This window comes from Peromyscus eremicus, chromosome 7 (genome assembly GCF_949786415.1).
Source record: "Peromyscus eremicus chromosome 7, PerEre_H2_v1, whole genome shotgun sequence".
NCBI classification, from domain to species: Eukaryota; Metazoa; Chordata; class Mammalia; order Rodentia; family Cricetidae; genus Peromyscus; species Peromyscus eremicus.
In genome coordinates, this window is record NC_081422.1 from 36,938,561 (window position 1) to 36,959,035 (window position 20,475).

The following is a 20,475-nucleotide window of genomic DNA, read 5'->3' on the forward strand; positions in this document are numbered from 1 at the left end:
CAAGCTGTGCTCAGATTTCCAGTGGTGATTTCCAGCCTCTAGGATGTGACACAGGATTTGATCACCATCCTTACTGCCCCAAACCCCCAAACATGGGGGCTGTTCAAGGAGAATGTGGTGACTCAGGCCACCTCTGATTACAGATGGCACCCCAATGATGTTCTCACAGGTTTAATGGACTCCTCATCTTTCGGGGCTTCAGTAGTAAAACTTCACATAGAAGGATCAGACGGGTGCTTGGGTCTCCTATCTATTTGGACAGAAGGACTAAACAAGCTTAAAAGATTCTTTTGCCTATATTCCAGCTCCCTGTATTTAAAAAAAAATAAAAATCTTTCTTTTTCTTTTTAAGACAGGATCACCTAGAGTAGGCTGACCCCAAACTCCCTATCTAACCAAGGATGACTTTGAACTTCTGATCCTCCTACCTCTACCTCTCACGTGCTAGTATTACAGGCATGTACCACTATGCCTATTTATGTGGAACTGAAAAAGAAACCCAGGGCTTTTATGCATGTTAGGCAAACACTCTATCCACTAAACTATATCCCCAGACACCGTTTTCTGTTTTGCTGAGACAAAGTCTTGCCCTGTAGCCCAGGCTAGCCTTGAACTTGCTTTGTAGCTCAGGCTAGCTTCAAGGACGTGGTCCTCCAGCCTTACTTCCCATGTGATACAATTGTAAGCCTAGGCCACTGTGCCTGGCTTCCCTCTCTAACATAATTGAAAACCTTCCAGGCTATCTTCCAAGTACTTTGGGGATGACCCATTGGCCTTTCTCACACTGATACATGACCAGGACAAGGCAGAGTTAGCAAATAGGAATACTCCCTTGCTCTCCTCTCTCTGCCTCCCAGAAGACTGGAGGCATTTCAACACGAACTGGTGAGGATTCAGTTGGGGAGCTCAAGCATGCTCAAGATGTTTTATCTAAGAAAATTATGGCCCAAGAACATGCCAGGCAGGCCATGGCAGCTTCATTTGTTCAACTCACCAGGTAAGGAGTGTCTTGGGAAGGCAGCTGTGCTGGTACCTCGACTCTGAGCTCTGAGTCCCAGGTGCTCACTGGATGAATGCTTTCAATAAAGCATCCAGACTGGAGGAAGCTGCTCACCCTCCATCTTGATGCTGAAATCAGGACAGCACTGTGGCTTTCAGCCTGGGGCTGGGACCAGCCTGTCCCTAGCTGGGTACAGGCTTGTGGGTAGGAAAGAGCATATACCTGAGCCTTGCTGCACTCTTGGAAAAAGGGGGGGGGGATTTTAGCTTGGGAATGTCTGCTGCTCTTAACTTACCAGTGTGCCATGTTGGGTGGGCCTTCAGTATATTATGGCTTCTCTCAGAAGTAGCCATAACTCAGGTTCTCTCACCTTTACACCCATCCATAGCCACCACGAAATAGGGCTGAAGGTCAGAGAGTGGGCCAAAGGCCGATATAGAAACAGAAGAGAAGTGGGTAGGAAGCAGCTGGCTGCCTGCCTAGCATGGGCCGGTACTCATGCGCTTTCTCCTAGGGTTGTGTGGCTCCAGCAGAAACAAGCCCACATGTGGAGCCCTCCCCTCCCATGGTTGTGTCCTTCTCTCTGCCCTGAACCAGGCCAGAATTTCCAGGAGATTAGAGGGAATATGACATAGAGAGATATATAGTTAGACACTGCCACGTGAGACAACAGAATTAAAAATCACACAGTGTAGTAGAACTCTCAAAGTACAGCTATAAACAGCCGTTCATCTTGTTCTCAATAATTTTATGATACCCAAGAAGCAGAAATCATGACGATCCTGATTTTACTGAGGAAAACGGGAAGCAAGGTTAGGAACCAGGAGTGCGGGACTCAGCCCTGACTCTCTGCTAGACCACAGCACCTGCACCATTGGCTAAACTCCCCAACCCTCCACAATCCACCTTGCTTCTTTCTCCTGGCCTGCCCGCCTGTACCCAAGCCTCTAGCCCTGGCTTGCTTTCCATTTTGAGGAGCTGGCTGCCGCAGGCTGTTTCATAGCACTGAATTAGCAGCTCCCCCTCTTCTTGCTCCCCCCCACATGAGCTGGCTGAAGGGGTTCGGGAAGTGTCGCCAGGAGCTGGCAGACTTCCCCCAGCTGATCTCAGACAAAAAGCGTGATCGGGCACATGACAAGAAATAGATTTCAAATGCAGCACTTTAACATCCCGCTCCTCTGCCCAAAACCAGCCCCCTGTTCAAAAATGTAAGTACCTCTTAATTTGTTTGCCGGCTGATGTGTGAATAAGCCTCTGCAGCCGCTGAATTTTTCAGCAGAGCCGATAAACAGGAGTCCCTGTGCTTTGGGGGAAAGAATCAGATGTTCGGGGGACCAGAGAGGCTGGGAAAGATAACAAGCACTTTAGGATATAGCCCTCAAAGCCAGCTCGTCTGCTCCTTGATCTTGTCTCCTTGGGGCTGCTGGGAGACCAGCCGGAGCATCTCTCCTGGGAGAAGGCATTATAGAGCCTTTTCAGGAGTACAGGGACCTGTACTGAGTGCAGGAAAATGGAAAGGGTAAAAGAGACAAATCAGTGGTTCCAGGGACCTTTCAAATAAAAAATGTAACTGCCGTTGCCTATAAGAGGTTTGGCACATGGAATCTCTCTTGGAGGAACAAGAAAACAAGTGGATTTAGAAGGCCCACAGGACTCTACCCCCAGTTCCTGGGGCCCTGATGTTGACTCTGAGCTCCCCGAGACCCGGAAGGCACACTTGTATGGCCCCAATACAGACAGCCACCTCTCCAGGCTCCATGACTACTGCGTCTCATCTACTGCCATACCCACTCTCTGCTAGGCTGACTGGGTCAGGCCCACAAGTCCCTAGTCCCGGAAGGATGGTGGTGAGGAGACGCCATAGCAGAGAATACTGACAGCAGAAGTGGCAGGGCTAGCCTTCTGAGTTCAGTGTCGGAGACAGGAGTCGGAGTGACCGCGTCAGAAATGACGTAGGCACAGGTGGGATTCTGAGGCAGCCTATACGTCCAAGGCCCCCATCACCCATCACTACAGGGGCAGAAGGCAAAGTAGGAGAGGACAGGACAGATGACTCACTGGAAGGACCACACCCATCACTCTACATGCAAATGGGGTCACTAAGGGCTTCCAAGCCCAGTGAAACGCTCATACATCACTGGCTTTCTGGAGAGCTGGCCTAAGTGACCTGCAGCTCTAAGAACTGATGCCGTTCTAAGAGATGGTGTCGACTGCTTCCAACTCCATGCCAATTCTCCCTCTCCTCGTTCCTTAATTAAAAAGAAGACATATGTGACTTCTCAGTCACCTTCAAAGCATCCCCAAGCCACCTCCCTCTATGAGGAGCTGCAGCCTGAGTTTCCTTATCAAAGGCAGGGCTGGCTCTGGGGGATGGCAGCCCCTGCCAGCTCCCCAGCTGGCCTGCTCTCCCAGGTCTATCCCCCCGTGCTGGGGAGCTGGCACTCGGGGCTGCTGATTTCCAGCAATCAAACCCAGCTCCAGCGCCCTGAGCCAGGTCTCAGCAAAGACAGCTTCAAAGGATCTGCATATTTATGGTAAACTCCTTCCTCAAATTGAAAATGTATTAGACAGTGACAATCACGGGATTCTCAGAGCTGCTTCTTCCACTGGCAAGCCCTCTGAGCGATGGCTGTTCACTTAAGGACAGAAAGGACTGGAGCTGTCCCAGAGGCTGCTCAGAGTAGGAGGGGCTGGGGACAAAGGTGTAGACCTGAGCAGGACCTCTCTCTGAGACCAGAACACCCTCTGTATTGTTCCTCAGCTGCCACTCACGGGCAGTGTGTGTGCACACTCACTGACAGGCGAGGCGTAGTAGGGTTTTCTGTTGCTCTACATTTGATTGCTTTTGAAGTGGGAGATGGGGTCAGGAGGTGGGGGGAGGTTGTGAACCCCATCAGGTCCTCTCAGAGGAACAGAAACCACTTCCTAGTCGCCTCTGCTGCTGATGGCTGTCATAAGAAATTCTGTTGCTTCTGCACCCCCAGGGGTGCTGCAGAGCTGGCTCAACTGCCAGCACTGGGGGACCCCAGACTTCCCAGGAAAGGGGGCAGACCCACCTCTGCAGGGGCTGCTCTCAGCAAAGATGGCAGCTAGAGAGAGGAATGGAGGAAGCCTGACCTTTGTGGCATTGAGTGGTGACCTGCAGGATCTTCAGGAGCTTGGCTCTGGGTTTCCTTCTAAAGACCCCTAGTTAGCCTGCTTGCAAGAGTGCCTTGGATAAGCTATCTCATCCACCCTCCTGCCTCTGGTTAGAAAAGTGTTGAAATCATTCCTGAAATAAGCCCTTTGAATTCTGAGCTTGTGTGTCTGTTTGGGAAAATAAGGCTATCAGCCCACAATACTACTTTCTTGGCACTCTCCAGGCCAACCCTGTCGGTTTCTCCATTTCTATAGAAACAGTCAAATGGATCAGCTGTCCCAGGGAAGGCTGGCTCGGGTCTAGTTTCTATGAAAAGTGTACACACAAAAAGCGGAGTGCATTGCTAAGGAATACAGCAAGTAAAGTAACTAAATGGCCCCGAAGCCCAGAATTCAGAAGGAATGGGACATTTGAAAAATAAACTCCAGTAAGCAGGCTAATGTGGTAAAGGAGAGCTGAGGATTCAGTCTAAGGTGACAGTCTCCCATGGTCTCTGCATTCTGTCTGTAGTCTCGTGCATTGTAGAGAGCTGACAGCCACCAATGCCTTCTTGGTGAGAGAGTGGTAAGCCATATTCTGTTGGGAACAGGTACAGCCCACTGCTCAGTGAAGGATAAAATAAGTGGTGTATAATCAGAGTACTCTAAGGCAATTGCGGGCTGCAATTTCACCCCCTAAGATCGCCAGCTCTTAAATGGAGTATGGCTCTTTTATCCTGCATTCCCGGCCTCTGACAAAGAGTAGATCTTAAGAAAATTTTAGGCTAATTCAGGAATGGAGAAATGAATGAGTGAAGTAAAAGCAGTCTGCTTTTACATATCTGAAGAGCTGGCAAGAAAGAGAAAGCAGACTATTCTGGAATGTTCCATAGGGCAGAGTTAGGAGGCAGAGGTTGACCCAGACCTGGAGGAATCTGAAATGTATCTCTGGCTAATTCTCCAGCCCGGGATGGGCTCACAGAAAGGCTGCAGGCGTCTCCTTTGTGTCCAGTGCAAACTGCTCTTGCATTGGATTAGAAGACTGACCGAGAAGGTGAAGGGTGTTCTCTGCCTCCATGTTCTGGGTAAACACTGCATAATGGAAAGGCCCTGGGTTCTGAGGAAGCTGGACCCAGACTGGGTTCTTGAGCTTGCCACTTCCCACCTAGGCGAAGAGGGATACATTTCTTTATCTCTCCACTTTAGTCTTTCTACCTACAAGATGAGAGAACAGCTTCCATGCCAGGCTGATAAAAGGATGTAAAAATTTAAATATATACGTACACCACCCAGCACAGTACATCATGTAGGCGACAATAAATGTTAGCTATTATTATGATGTCAGGAGAGCCAGCTTTGCACATAAGTATATCCAGTCAAACATGGTGCCAGGCAGAGCTATTTTCAATCATCTTTGGATCTTGTGAGACCAAATATGAGGGGTTACCATCATGCCTGCACCCGGAAAGAAAACGGAGCCCACTCGGCTCGGGATACACAGTGAACCAGTGGGGGAAAGGCAGGTCTGCATCTTTAGTTAGGGATGTCAAACCCCGAAGGCTTAATTAGACCCTGTTAAGCCATTTCCGATCCTCAGATGAAAGGTGTGCTCATCTTATTATAACGCTAACAACATCGCTCAGGGGATGCTCACAGTCTCTGATCTTTCGACTAAGTTAAATGAAGGAAATTACAGCCTTCTAAAGGCATCCTTCCTCTCCTTCTAGCTTCTTTCAAGGGGGGTTCTCCCAGACAGTAAGGGAGACAAAGCTATTGTAACCCTCCCCAGGACATCTGTGGGGTTCGGGGGACGACGAGGAGAAAGAACACTGTGGTTTGAGACGAGGAGGAATGGACTCAGCCAGTGCTATTGACTCCTATGCCTATAACGGAGAGATGGTTCAGAATGTCCCCTATAGGACAACATAGGAAACACATTCTTCCAAGCGTACTGTAGTGGAGGTTCCCAAGATGGCAAACACTCCCCATGTAGAATCAAAATAGTCATTTTTTTAAAATGGTAAAAACAACTAACTCTGAATTCTGAAAGACTATTTTTAAAATGGTAAAAATCCTTTAATCAGCTACCGGCAGGAAATATGGTGTTTCGTTCAGACATTTTACCAATTATAGCCCACTGGGTCCCTGCGTGATGCTTTCTAAATAATCAAAACCAGCTCTTAATAGTAGTTCACCCAGACAGGGGAGAAAAGAACAGAACCAAATCCAAATGAGAAGTTGTCATAGAGAAAGCCCATCCCAGCGGGGTGTTAGAACCAAGCGCCATTCTGAATGGTGGCAGCTGGTGGCAGAGCAAGAGACCAGAAGTAGGGGCTCCGATTGGAGAATGTCAGGGGCCCCAGAGCAGGAAGGGAAAACTGCGAGAGCAGTCCAGAACATGGGTTTTCGAGTTAGACAAACTAGAGTATGAAATCCAGTCTTCCCAAGTTCTTGGAGACAGTAAGATTTGGACAGTGTGTGTGTGTGTGTGTGTGTGTGTGTGTGTGTGTGTGTGTGTGTGTGTGTATTGCATGCATGTGAGCACAGCTGTGTGTACCCCCATGCACATATTGATACATACATCAGGGACTTTCTCTGTAGATCTCTGCTTTACTACCTTGAGATATGACCTCTCGCAGAATCTGAAGTCCCTTTCACATTACGGCCAGGCTGACCAGTCAGGGAGCTCAAGTGATTTACTTGTCTCCGTCCCCCAGTGCTGGGATTAGAGTCTTGCATAGACATACCCGGCCTTTTATGTGGGTATTATGGACTTGAACTCAGGGCCTTGGGTCCTCATGCTTGCAGAGCAAGTGCTTTTTTTTTTTCCCACTGAGTTTGCAGTTTCTTATTGATGAGCTAGTCTACCTGCTCCTCAAGAGGAGGAGCGACCTGAGCAAAGCACCATGTGGAGTCGGCTACACAGAAGATTCCCATGGACCTTTCTTCTGCTCCTTGTCAGTTCCCTTCCTGCACTGACATCACCTTGGATGGAACTGCGAGAATATCACAGCAGAGGTCCTGACATTCCTCCCACCCCGGGAGAGACACCTAATTAGTTGTCCCTCCTTAAACCATTTCTTCATCCTACAATAAGCAGGGAAGGACACCTGTCAAGAGGCAAAGACTGGGTGGTGATTGGGATGGGACCTGGGGACTGGCGCTAGGAAGCTGCATCTGTGCATGTGACACATCACACTTAGCTTCCAGTTGGTACTCACAGCACCTAAACCAGACAGCAGCTGGACGGTCGCCAGACTTGTTGAAAAGCCGAGGTCTCAAGGAAGATTCTCACCATCCACTTTCTAAGTCCAGTCAGGACTAAGTGTCCCTTAGGGTAGCCGAAGGTCACTTAATGGTCACTTGTGTGGCAGATTCCATTCAATGTTAACTCAAAACAATGGGGTAGGGTACAGAGAGTTCAAATAAACAAAACAGCTCTGTTCGTGGAACACGCTTCTATGGATAGCCTGTGGTGAGCCCACCATTCTAACCACCCATGTAGCTGCTAGTTAACCTAACGGATTCCTAGGGCACACTAATGAAAACACAAAGCTGGGGAGTCTGGGGATGCACCTGTGTTTGAGAACCTGCTGTTCACCGCTAGTGGGCGCTGTTGACGCAGAGGTAGCCACCACTGTGAAGAAAGCCCTAGGGCAGACTCCTGGGCTGGAAATGGTACCTTGGGGGAGGGGCTAATGATGTTAATTCCTTCCCATGTTATAAACTACGCACTGTAAAAGTTCATTACTGAAAAACATTTTAACAGAAAAAAAAAAAGCCTTCATAGGTCGGGGTTATAGCTTAGTGGTAGATTGCTTGCCTAGTATCTAGTATATGTGAGGCTCTGAGTTTGATCCCTAGAGCCACACAAACAAACAAACAAAGAAAATCTTTATTAAAATCATCTTCCTTATTTTTTATTGTATAATGAATGTCATCTCCATCTCTGAGCCCCATGTGAACTTCCTCTACTTACCATTTTTGCTTTTACAATCTCTAAAAAGATACACTATTTCAAGTTCCTTTGCTTTTTCAATGCATTTCCGAAAGCCATCTTGAAGGGGCTTTCACCAATGAAGTTAGTAAGTGTGCATTGCTTTGATCTGTGTGTAGTGTCAATTTGAACAGGATGCTTGTTTAGGGCCCAGTTCATGCATCTCTGTCATGTTGGTCTGTGATCTTGGGAATCAAGCAAAAAAGGCTATTCTACCACTGACCTCTGCCTCCCTCCCTCCCTTCATATAGTTTTAATATCGATTTCCGTCCGTTTTTAAAGATACATTTTATTTGTTCTTTGAGAAATTCATACAGTGTGGTTTGACTGTATTCACCCTCCCCCCCCCCAGCTCCTCCCCAAAGCCAGCTTGAGTGGCAGCTAAGATAGGAGGAGAATGAAGACAGAGAGAGGGAATGAGCCCCAGCAGCTGTCTGTCAACTGGAGGGTGGACCGGGGGATAGGAAGTGCCACGAAGGAGGCACAGGAAGTGGGCTTTCTTGGATCATTATAGGGAAGGACTGACGTCCAGGTGGAGGTTGGCAAAGGCTGGGCTGGGGCTCTCTGGAGTAGGTCTGGGGTTGCCTGAGCAGTATGTTCTAACCATTCCTCCAACGCTGTGTTCATCCCACTCATATTCCTTACCCAGTTGTATTTTTCTTCAGGGAACTTAGCAGGCTGGCATAATGTCACATATGTATTTTTTTTGCCTGTCATCTGTCCCCTGCTAGAGCATATGTTGCACAAAAGCAGATCTTCCTCATCTTAAACCTATACCTAGAAGGGAGACCGCAGTAGGAGATGCTCAACAGGTATCAACTTGAGTGAATGAATGCTCTTTACTTCAGATCCCCCGAGAAGATTGGGGCTCAGGGAAAAGTCTCCCTGACAATTTTCCTAGAGGCTGGCAGCCTACTCATTCGGGGATGATGAGCCACAGGGCATGATTTGAGTTTAATAGTCCTAAATTGCAGCTCTCATTCTCTTCCTATTTTTTTTTTCTATATCACTTACTCTCGCCAGACTGTGAGCTCTCTCAGTGTAAGGGCTATGTCTGCTTTCCTGGGTCCAGTGTGATGTCTGACACATAGCAGATCCTCAGTGAAAGACTCCATAGATAAATGAAGGAGCCACCCATGGTTCCAACTACCCACCTGACCATGTGCCTATCTGAGAAGATGTGGGAAGTGCCACCGTCCTATGCAGCTCCCATCCAGAGCTGGAGGTGCCGCTGACATTCAGCCGCAGGCCACCTCCTTGTTCCTGGGACTCCTTCCTTCCTTCTCTGTTCTCCTCTAAGAATGACCCTCCAAAAAGTCACTGATCATCTAGAAAGAGCTAATTCCCTGGGACACATGTAAAGGTCAAGGGTCCCCTCTTGGATGCAGGGATAGTGTGGCAAAAGACAGATGTGACAGGCTTCTATGTTGTGGATTCCATGAGGATCACCTAGGATACCTGTTGACTAGGTCTGTTCCTAGGTCCTGTCCTGGGCCTTCTTTCCCAGACTCCCATGGGATAAAAATCTAAAACAGAACTTTTAATAATTACCAAGGTGAGTTTTATACATAATTTATCATAATAGTTAAGGACTGGACTTTAGGCAGGGCGTATATAGATCCCAAACCAGTTCTGCCATGACTTAGTTGTTCAAGGACAAATCAGTCATAAAACTCACAAGTGAGGACATTGATTAAAAAAAAAGTACCTATTTGTGAGCTAGAAAGAGGATAAGTGAGTAAAATGATTTCCCTACAGCCTTGAGAACCTGAGTTCAGATGCCCAGTATTCACATAAAGAGTCGGGCACAGTGGTGTGTGGCTACAATCCCAGCACCAGGGGACTTTAGAGGTAGATACTCAAAACCAACTTCTGCACATACATGTGTATACAGATGAGCACACATATGCGCATATACATGAACACATACACGTCATGCAGAGTACCTATGCTTTTAGGGCAGAAAATAAATGAAATCATCTACTTTGTAGGCTTATATCAGCAAACACGTGCTACACTCACCCTGGCATAAAGCTTATGGTAAGCGTTTAACATAAAAGAGCCACCACCATGACGGTGGTGAAGGTGAAGATAATGGTTCTTTCTAATTTGCTGGAAGGGTGGCTATTGAAGCTGTACAGAGGGACATTCCCTCACCCAACCACTACGACAGTTAGGAGATCTTTAATATGCCAACTACCTGCTCTAATTAGCAACTGATTTGGTCTTTCCAGCCTTTCCTGAGTCAGAGAGGCCTCTAAATAAAGGGAGTTGATTATTAGGGGATGGCAAGGATAGAGACTTTGAGAGAGATGCTTGAAGTGGTTGTCAGAGTATGTTTCCTCTGAGCGAGGATCAGAGAAAAGGGAACAAGAGGGCTTAATGGAGAAGGAAGAAGCACACAGAGGACCAAAGTGCTCTGAAGGGCAGAGCATCCCTAAGGTGATGGGAACAGCAGCAGACAGGAGGGCGGGGGAGGGCTGGACTGGAGAAGAGCAGGACAGAAGGGGCAGTCCATCCCAATGCGAACAGCTGTCCTTGCCCACATGGGATCCACCCTTTGCCCCATCGGTGGTGCCCCTGGACGCCAGCAGAGTTCAAGGGTTGGGGGAAATCCCTAACGCTTTTCATTGCTCCCAGAAAAAGAATAACCCAATAGCAAAGAGAAGCTGAGCATTCCTTTCTAAGCAACACCCCTTTGTCTCCTCATGGGCTGATCAGGGACCAGATAGGATGAGGTAAGTGAAATTTGGGAGCCTGCTCTCTGGGGGTGGGGTGGGGGTGGAGACAGGACACTTGACAGCTGGAGGCCACTGGAACTAGGGACACGGAAAAGGACAAAGAGAAGGCATCTGTCACCTTGGCAGCATAGGGAGGCTTACCTGCCGAAAACCATTCCTGGTGAACTGTAAGATTTTCAAGGCATAGTTGGACCTCTGGCCTTTGCTGTTGAATTCAATGTGGCCGGTGAGACCTTCCAATTCTACCTGTCCAAGAGAGAGTGAGTTACAGCACCAAATAGGCCCCACCCTATCTGGCCCCAAGCAAGCATCCCTCTTACACGCTACTTCACAGTGTTTGGAAACCCCGTTCCATCCATCCTGAAACCGCAGAATCTGAGTGGAGGAAGAGGGGGCCCACATCCAGTAACCCCAAAACGTGTAAGCCAAAAGGGGCCACCACGATGACTGGAGCCCAGATTCAGCTCTCCCTGCCTCCAGTCATGCGGGGGACTGTTACCAGCATTTTTCCTTTTGGGGAATCTGCTGACCCTGGGTCTGCAGGAAGTCAGGATACTCCCAACTCCTTCCAAACGTTTAAGAACCCCCCCCCACCTTCTCTCTCTAATGAGAAATGTCTTTTTCATGGGAGAAAAACATGGCTGGAGAGAGAACTCTGGGGAAAACAAGCATCAAGCTAGAAGTCTGCAGACTGAGTCCCCTGAGGGACGGTAGTTTCCAGCAGCATGGTCATCTCCCAGCTGTGCTGAGTTGTGCAAGGGCTAGCTACCCCTGGGCAGGGGCCAGATTGCAAGCCTGGAAAGGGGTTCTGAAACCCCTTTCTAGCTCAAGATCCAAGGACTGTTGCCTTGGGAATAAGCTGGCCATGGATTCTTGCCAAGTGTGTTAAGAACTGGGGAACAAACTGGACCCAGGACCCGCTCCATTCAGGTGATGTTTTAGCCAGGGCTGTAACCCATCAGGAAAGCCTGGTCCCCAGCACCCCATCCCCGAGGCTGGGCACAAGCAGGCCTTCAGGCGCCCCTCACCATGCGCAGGTAGTTCATGAGGCTGGTGCCATGCTGCCAGATCTGGGCCGAGCCGCAGGACAGGGGCTTCACACCAATCTCCTGGCTCCGGTTCAGTTCCTGTACTGCTGTCACCACAGCATAGACGGCGTCAAACAGCAGGGCTGAGGACAGCTGGGGGAAGCAGAGAGGGCAAGTGGTAGGGGGTACAGAAAGGAAGAGAAGGAGGAGAAAAAAGAGGACCAAGAGGGAGAGTACCCAAAGGCAAATAAGGGGGCACATTCACTGGCTTCTGCCCGCGCCTTCCTCTGGTCCCACCCACATCCGGGACCAAGTCTGCTTTCAAGAGCTTTGCAACCTGCATCCTTCTGACAAAGGCTGCTCTGGGTTAAAGCAGCAAGATACACCTTTGGACTTCAAATTCTGTCTGTCTGTCTGTCTGTCTGTCTGTCTCTCTCTCTCTCTCTCTCTCTCTTCTCTCTCTCTCTCTCTCTCTCTCTCTCTCTCTCTCTCTCTCTCTCTCTCTCTCTCTCTCTCTGAAATAGCCTCTTCCATCACTCCCAGGAGTAAATCCACAGGACAGGAGGCAAAGCTGCTAATCTCAGGAGACCAGAAGGAACTTGGCCACACTACCAGGCTCAGGCATAGGTCACTTCCTCCCTGAAGTCACCCATGAAACTGTTCCTTCCTATATGTACCTAGGACTGCAATCTAGCTGTACCGTTCCACGTGGAATAATATGTGTGAAATGCATGGTAAGCTTAAAGTCTAAAATTTAGTAAAATTCCATTGCTATGACAGATGACAGGTGGGTATAAAGATAGCAGGACACCAATCAGGGTAACAGGAGTCGGGGCAGATCTAAAACCACAATGGTCTGTGGGGGTCTACATAGAGAACCGTCTAGTGGGGCACCCAAGAAAGTATTTCATGGAAGACAACACATTGGAACTGAGAGCAGAAGGATCTGAGTAGATATGGTATCGGACATGGAGGTGGGGAAGAGGTAGGAAGTTCAGAGGATGGGAGCTCCGGAGCAAAGGCTCAGTGGTGGAAAATGAGGAGCGTGCCTGGAGGCCACGGAGAGACAGTGACTCTGCACACAGGCAGGTGCCATGCCCTGGTGGGCCTCAACCTGCCCCACCAAGAATAGAGAGACTCTAAGGAGACCTTTGTGTCTCTCTCTTTGGCTACCAGATTATTCAAACCAGGGCCTCTAAGAAATTGGAATTTTCCCAAGAATCTCACGCTCACGCTAGAAGCAGGAGAGACGACTGAAGCCTGGTGCCAGCCAGTGGAGGAACGTGTCTCCTAGGAGGAGATTTCACACAGTTTGACAACTTGTCAGACTACCACCATGCAGGAGGGACTGGAGCCCGGACAATGAAGATGGGTGGACCACACCGTGATCAGGACTGCTTAGTTATACATGCCTGTGTCTACTGAAACCTAAACCTCATGTCAGGACCCCCATGGACTCGCAGGGGGGCTGCTGGCTTTCTTTGTTCCTCTTGCCAGTGTGGTCACATCGAGTACATCTTCCTCTTCTCTTCACTTTTTCTTGTCTGCTTAATTGGTCCGTTGAGGATGGGTGGTGGGACCTAGTTCATTAGAGCTGCCGGAGCCCAGGCTCTGACCCTCACCACTCTGGAAACACCAGGAGGAGGTCATGAGCTACGCTCATGTTTTTATCTTTCCTGTTAAGCAGCTTCCATTAGGCAAGAGGCATCTGTGTCCATGTGCCGCTGGCACCTAGCATAAGGCCTTCTTGGTTGGCCCCAAAGACATACTTCTTCTTAAACTTTTTTAAAACTTTATTTTATGTGGATGGGTATTTTGACTGCATGTATATCTGTGTACCCTATGTGTGCAGCACCCAAGAAGGCCAGAAGAAGTTTCCAGATCCCCTGGAACAGGAATTACAGATAGTTATGAGCTGCCATGTGGGTGCTGGGACGCAAATCTCAGACCTCTGGAAAGAGTAACCAGTGCTCTTAACCTCTAGGCCAGCTCTCCAGCCCTCAAGATATATCTTGATTTGAATTAAGTCTTGACTGACATCTGCCTGATGAGTGAAGTCAATGTTAGCAGGTTTTGTAGTGGGGAAGGCCCAGAGGACTGGGTGGCTGGAGACAGTAGAAACACAGCTGACTCTTGTGCCGGGGGAATGTACCATCCAGGAGGAGCTGTAAACATACAGAGCCTGCACAAGGAAAAAAGTCCTGCTCCATACAGATGCCTCTGTGGTCAGCACTGTTTAGAGGGAGTTGGGGGACAGTTCAGAGGATGAAAACACAGGAGCACATGCTAGGTGGTGGAATTGAGGAGCACTCCTGGAAGGGATGATGTGACTAATGACTCGGTGTATAGGTTGAGGGTGGGGCAAGAAAGGCAGGCAGAATTCCGTGGAGGAAGACACTGAGGTGCCAGGGGGCAGTTCCTCCACTGGTAGCATGATGTCTACCCCTGGCAATCAGTTCTTTCTCTTCCCATCCAGCTTGCTCATCAGAACACACCTTTGGGAGGATCTGGAGAGCATGTCCTGTGTGACAGAGTACTTGCTCCTACCTTCTGTCTGGCCGGGCTCTAGGACACTGGCCCCTCCAAGGTTGGAGGGAGGGAGGGAGGACACAGCCCTCCAGTCAGAGGACACAGAGCACAAGAGAGCAAGGTGTAGAGGGAAGGACTGGGGAGCACAGTTCGACTCTAGGTCTTCCTTTAGATGCTGAGTGACCCTGGACACCTTGCTGAATGCCAAGCAGGGATCGCTCTTATCTATAAAAGAGGCAGCATCCCAGCCTCACGAGCCTGTAAATGTCATCAGGTACAGGGGTGAGCATTACAGGGGCGTCTGTATAATCTCATATCCAGGGAGTTAGCGGTGCTCAGGAGAAGGTGATGGGGAACAGGAGAAGTAGGATGCTACAAAAGCCAAAAAGCAGACTGGACAGATGCATGATTACATAAAGGGCTGTGGTCTCTAGTAGGCACTGAGTGTGCTGACTTCTGATAATCTTTCCAAGCACAACCGCAGGGAAGAGCAGCCCACAGCCAAAAGTGACCTGCCTTGCAAAGCCACCTAGCCATTGTATCCCCTCCTCCTTCCCCCATCTCCTTCGTTCCTCCCTCCCTCCCTTCCTTCCTTTCCTTGCTGCTTCTTTCTAATCTTATTCAGACCCTGCCATTTATCAGGTCCCATCTGCGTATGTTAACATCCTCCCCAGTCTATGCAGACACACGCAGAAAAGCCACAGAGTCCCTGCTGCCTCCATCAAGTCTCCTGCCTTCCCAGTTCCATCTGACTTCGTCTCTGGGCCGTGGCCTTGGGGCCATCTGTAACCTGAAGTCTGAGCAGGTAAGGGTACCCAAATCCCAGCCCCCAGGTTCCATCCAAGAGCGGAAAACTCTGCAGCGCTGCTGAACTGGCTGAGCATCCTCACTGCTCCGAGGCCCCTCTGCCCTGCCACTGCCCCTGCTCTCCTCCACCCACTGCCCTTGTCCTAGTCACCCGGCTCCTTCCAGGGAGTCGAGGCTCACCTGCTTAGCATCTGCTGCTCCTCCTCAAGCTTACAACTGTCCTGTCCCTTGTACCTCATTCCCCACAGAGCACATGTGGCCCCCTCATTAAAGGCTGCTCACATTTCCTTGCTGAAAGAATGTGTAAAAATGATGGATGCTGTAGATGTCCTTTCCAGCTCTGACTAGCATCTACCTGAGTGTAGACCAGTGCTGTGAGCTTTTTGCTTTTGGCTTCTAGGTCATAAAATTATTTCATTGCTACTTCATAACTGTAATTTGGTTACTGTTATGAATCTGATACCCAGGGTCTGCAGCGCGCGCACACACACACACACACACACACACCGCCATACCCAGTTCACCTCCTGGCCTTGTTGGTTGGCTGTCCTTGTGCCAATTAAGATGTGAACCATTAGCCAGTGTTGCCTGCCTAGACCGTATTCTCCTGCTTCCTCCCATTTTGTTTGTGTTCTCTGTCCCCTCATATTGTCATCAACTTCTGGTCCAGCTATGTCTGGGCCAACTGAGTCATTCATCCTCTGCTAATGTGTAGCACAAAGTAGACTATATCTGACCCATGAACCTGAGCAGAGGGCTGTGATTCTCGGGAGTGTATTCTCTCTCCTAGAAGATACCGTCTTTCTTCTCTTTCTAGATAAGACTGTTTCTGGACACAATGCCTGGACCCACTGTAGTCAGCTTAGCTCTGGGTTAAGTACAGAGTTGACACCAAAGATGACTGAATAGAGAATGAGCAGGTCTGGGGCTCCAGTTACCTTTCCCTCAAGTCTTGCTATGCTGTGAGACACCTCATTGCATTTTAATTGGGTTCCTGCTACTAGCAACTAAGAGCATCCTAATCAGTATAGGGGACCCAGGGATTCCCCCATCTCTCAAGGCAGTGCTGCTCAAGGTCCCAAGACAGGCCTGCAACCCATGCCCTCTTGAGGCCCCCTTCCTCCTCTGGAGGCTGGACATTGGTTCCTGAGGGACCACACATGATTTCAGAGGAAGCTGGTCACACTATTGCTCCCTCCTAGCACAGGGCTGCTGCTAGTCCCACTCTGGCTGAGATGAGGCTTCCTTGGCTGATGATTTCTGTCTTTGTCTGCCTGTCTGTATGTCTGCCTGCTGCCCGCCCACCATGTGTGTGTTCTGTATACATGTGTATGTGTTCATATGTATGTGTATACATATATATGCACAAATGTGTGAGTGCATGCGCACCCATGTTCACAAGTGTGCCTTCCTCTATTTCTCTCTTCTTTCCTTGTTTTTTGAGACAGGGGTCTCTCCCTGAGCCTGAGACTCATCAATTAGCTAGACTAGATGTCCAGCAAGCTCTGGGGTTCCTCTTGCCTCTACTCCTCATAGTACTGGGGTCACTAGTGAGCAGTTCCAAGCCAGCTTTTATGTGGGTGCTGAGGATTGAAACTTGGGTTCATATGCTTGCATGCCCACACACCCATCTCCCTAGCCCCAGCTGACTCTTATTAGTACATTATCCAAATGCTAGGAGGTCAGTGTGCCTGTTCCCAATGTCCTTTGTCATCTCTGACTCCAGGGCCTTCGTGATCCCTCAGATAATTCTTGTCATTACAATTCAAGCTGGGGACATTGGGATAGGGACCAAGTGGGTGGGAAATTACCAAGGTTCCTATCTCATCTCTATCTACATATGGCCTTCAGAGAGTGACATGGGTAAAGTGTCCCCAAGGATACTGTACTTCCTAGGTCTTCTCTGTTGAGCCTGGACTAATTCAAGTTAATACCCTGTATACTGGAACATATTCCACCCCCAGGACAGTCTCCTTGGGGCCCTTCGTCTGTCATATAGAAGCCTATGTGCTTCTATAGGCTCCTGGCCATCTACCTAGGACACTCATCTCATCTTGCTCCCTCCTGAGAATTTACTTCCTACCCCTCATTCCTCTTGCTAGTCTGCCCCACTTGCCCATCTCTTTCCTTTTCAATTCTCTTTTGCAAATCCCAGCTGCCAGGGAGTAAGACTCTGCCATCCCTGCCAGTCCGTCAGTGCCCTCGTGGTTCAGCTGTCCATGCCAAACCATCTCTTCATTGGCCTAATTGCCTTCTCCCTCTGCTATTACCGACTAATTCCATGCTGGAAAGCATTTGGGCCATAGTCAGTGAAAAGTGGCTTGTGTCATGAAAGGCTTTGTCCCCGTCTCTACTTCTGAGTCCATTGGGAAGGGAAGGAAGACGTTTCTTCTGCCCCTTCTCCTTCCTCTCCATTTCTCATTTCTCCCGTGATTGACTCCTCCATCTTTCTGAGGCCTCCGCTGCCCATCTGTGTGGGTGCATGTCCGCCTCTTGGTTTTGTCTCTGTTTCTGCCATCCCTGTCTCGTCTAAATTGTAAATCCCCTCACTGGCTCAGTCCTCATTTGAAATCCCCTCTTCTTTCTTGGCACCAACAAGCTGTTTGGCAAGGAATCCTCTATTCTCTTGTTTTCATATTTTCATTTGGGTCTTCATTGTTATTTTCTTTTGAGCTGGTTTTGCAAATTGTTTCGGGGAATGAAAGACTCTGTAGAAATTAAGATGAATCAATTCTGACTCAGGGAGCTGTGGCTAGGTTCCCTTCCCTCCCTGAAATGAAAACAAGAATATCTTCTAGACACACACCTGTAACCCACACCATCCCCACAGCAGGAAGTAGTGGATTCGCAGAATCCTCCTAGAGGCCCATTTGCAGATGAACCTCTGTAAGCTTCAACTCTGCTCCCCAAAATAATATGAGGGCAGGGACCATTAAGATCCCATGGACTAGTTCTTACAATCTGGATTTTATTCAACAAAATAAACACTTAATTACAAACATCTGCTTTAGCCTAAATTCTAATTACTTAATCTAGCCATCTGTAATTTTAATGATTTCCCACGATTTTTGTTCTTTGCGGCATGATTAATGGGAATGGCATATGAAACTAGTGGGTGTGTGTGTCCCTTCCCAACAGTCCCTCTACGCTGGCTTTGTCTCAGGCAGGAAGCGCATCTGCGGCATACCACTGGCCACCTGGAAGCTTCTTGGCCAGGGAAGGTGCACCAAGCTTTCTCCTGGATATCTTTAGCCCAGTCCTTCCTTTGAAACCCCACAATCCAGACTCCGCATTTGAGGAGCCCCACCTGGGATTATGAGAAGGCGGGGAAACCGGGCAGCCTCTCATACAAGTCTAAAGAGGAAAAGAGAGGGGAGTCGAGAGTGGAGAGATGCTGTATAGGAAAGAGAGGGAAATAGAAAGGCAGTTAAATGGAGGGAAGGGAAGGGGGAGGTTAGAGAGAGAATGGAGGAGAAGACAAAGTCTGGGAGAGAAGAGGAAGAGAAAAGACATCCCGCAGAGGCAGGGGCCCAGGCAGCCTTTCTGTAACTCAGCACAGCTCATGCTGTGGCTTCCTGGAACCTACTCCCTCACCTTCTGGCTCACTGCCATGAAAAGCTGGGCTGTCTGTGGTGAGAATTCCTGGGCCTCCAGAGAGGCGGGAAGAGGCGGCCCTTGAAAAGGTATGCTGCAGAAGTGAGAAGGCTTAGAGGTATGTGCTCTAGTCCCTGCTGCCAGCTTCCCCTCCAGGCTCTGGAGGTGACAATGTTTGTGACACCTTCCTTTCTTCTCAGAGACCATTGCAGAGAGGATGGCGGCAAAGTTCCCTACAGGGAGAAGCCGATGTAGGCTCTAGCCCTGACTGTGCTAAAAAGAGGCCCCCGGAGACCCCCACCTGTCAGCCAGCTCTTCTGGGCTTGTTTTCTCATTGTCAGAAGGGGTGGCCATCTTTGAACTGTTAGTAGCATGCATGAGGAAGGAAAAAGTCCAAGGCAGGTAATATTATGGGATGTGTTACAGTGCCTAGGCAGAAGTAAACCTGAGTAAAAACAGATGCCCTTCACGCTGGCAAGAAGGCCAAAGGGGCCAGAGACGGGGAAAGTAGATTTAAGGAGGAGCAGGACCTGTGACGTCACACGGAGACTGACCTGAGTCTGGGGTTCAGCTTGTTTGCATGCCAGCAGAACACTGTCTGCTCCCCAGATCCCGGGGAGCCTAAGACCCTGAAGCTGGCTAGGAAGGTGACTCATGGGAATACCTGCTGTAGGTGGCTTCCACGTGGTCTTAAGAATGAGACAGAACATGCTCCTACTCTACTCAGGGGAACCAGACCCATCTCCTCCTCCAGGTCTTGTACATAAAGCACGGATGGCAAGTCTCACACCAATTAATAACAGGGATACTCCAGGGAGTATGTGCTTTAGTCCACTATATCATTGGACAAATATCAGCATACGCTTACACCAACGATGATGACCATGAAGTCCCAGGCAAAACATTCATCTGAAATCACTGCTTGCTGTGTGGTCCTTTACTGACCAAACCATTGTGATTCAGCTCCTGACTGTGTTTGCCTCCCACCTTCAAGAAGGCCTTCTCTAACCTCTGCAGGCCTCCTCTCGGCTTTCAGCAGCATTATTGGACCTCCAGAAGCCATTCTTCCAGATGTAGAGTGGCTCACCCTCCCCTGCCATGGTGTATCTTGGAGGCCAATGACTTTGGCCCTGCCTCATTGTATGGAATATGTGGGAGACCACAGAGAGTGTTAGGGCCCAAGAGCATCTAGAGGACACTTACCGCAGGGCCAGTGAAGGGCACATGGTCACAGTTCTCCTGCCAGGATTGGTTGAGGCTCTGGGAGAACTCTTGGAAGAAAGCATGGGATTGGTTGAAAATGGAAAATCCTAAGATGTTGACTCTGTCGTCCACAAGGCTGTCCATTCTCTGGAGGGAGAACTCCTGGGAAGATGGGACAATTAGAAAGACAGAGTACAGTTAGGATGGAGGCGGAGAGGAACGAACACAATGGAGCACACGTAGGGCTATGAGCCAGCTTTAGACACATGAGGTGCTCCACTGAGTGCTCAGTATACAGAATAACTAAGAGTGGTTCTTCTAGGATCTGCAGTGCTGAGGTTTGGAGAGAAAAAGAGAGTTCAGTGGATTAGCCCCTAAGCAAGGTAAATACAAGACATGCCAAGTGAAGAGAGACGCACAGAATATGTGGGGCTGGTGGAAGGAAGGTCACGTCCTCTG

At 49.2% G+C, this 20,475-nt stretch overlaps 1 protein-coding gene across 2 annotated transcripts in view; it reads right to left on the bottom strand.

Annotated features, from left to right (window-relative positions):
- Grik4 (glutamate ionotropic receptor kainate type subunit 4) overlaps window positions 1–20,475 on the bottom strand; it is a 317,685-nt gene that overhangs the window by 90,258 nt on the left and 206,952 nt on the right. For both annotated transcript variants that reach the window (XM_059267676.1, XM_059267677.1), the window contains 3 exons: window positions 20,017–20,178; window positions 11,884–12,036; window positions 10,997–11,101 (listed from right to left, as the gene is read on the bottom strand). In XM_059267676.1, coding sequence (XP_059123659.1) covers window positions 10,997–11,101; window positions 11,884–12,036; window positions 20,017–20,178 — 420 coding nt within the window. The remainder of the gene's footprint in view (window positions 1–10,996; window positions 11,102–11,883; window positions 12,037–20,016; window positions 20,179–20,475) is intronic.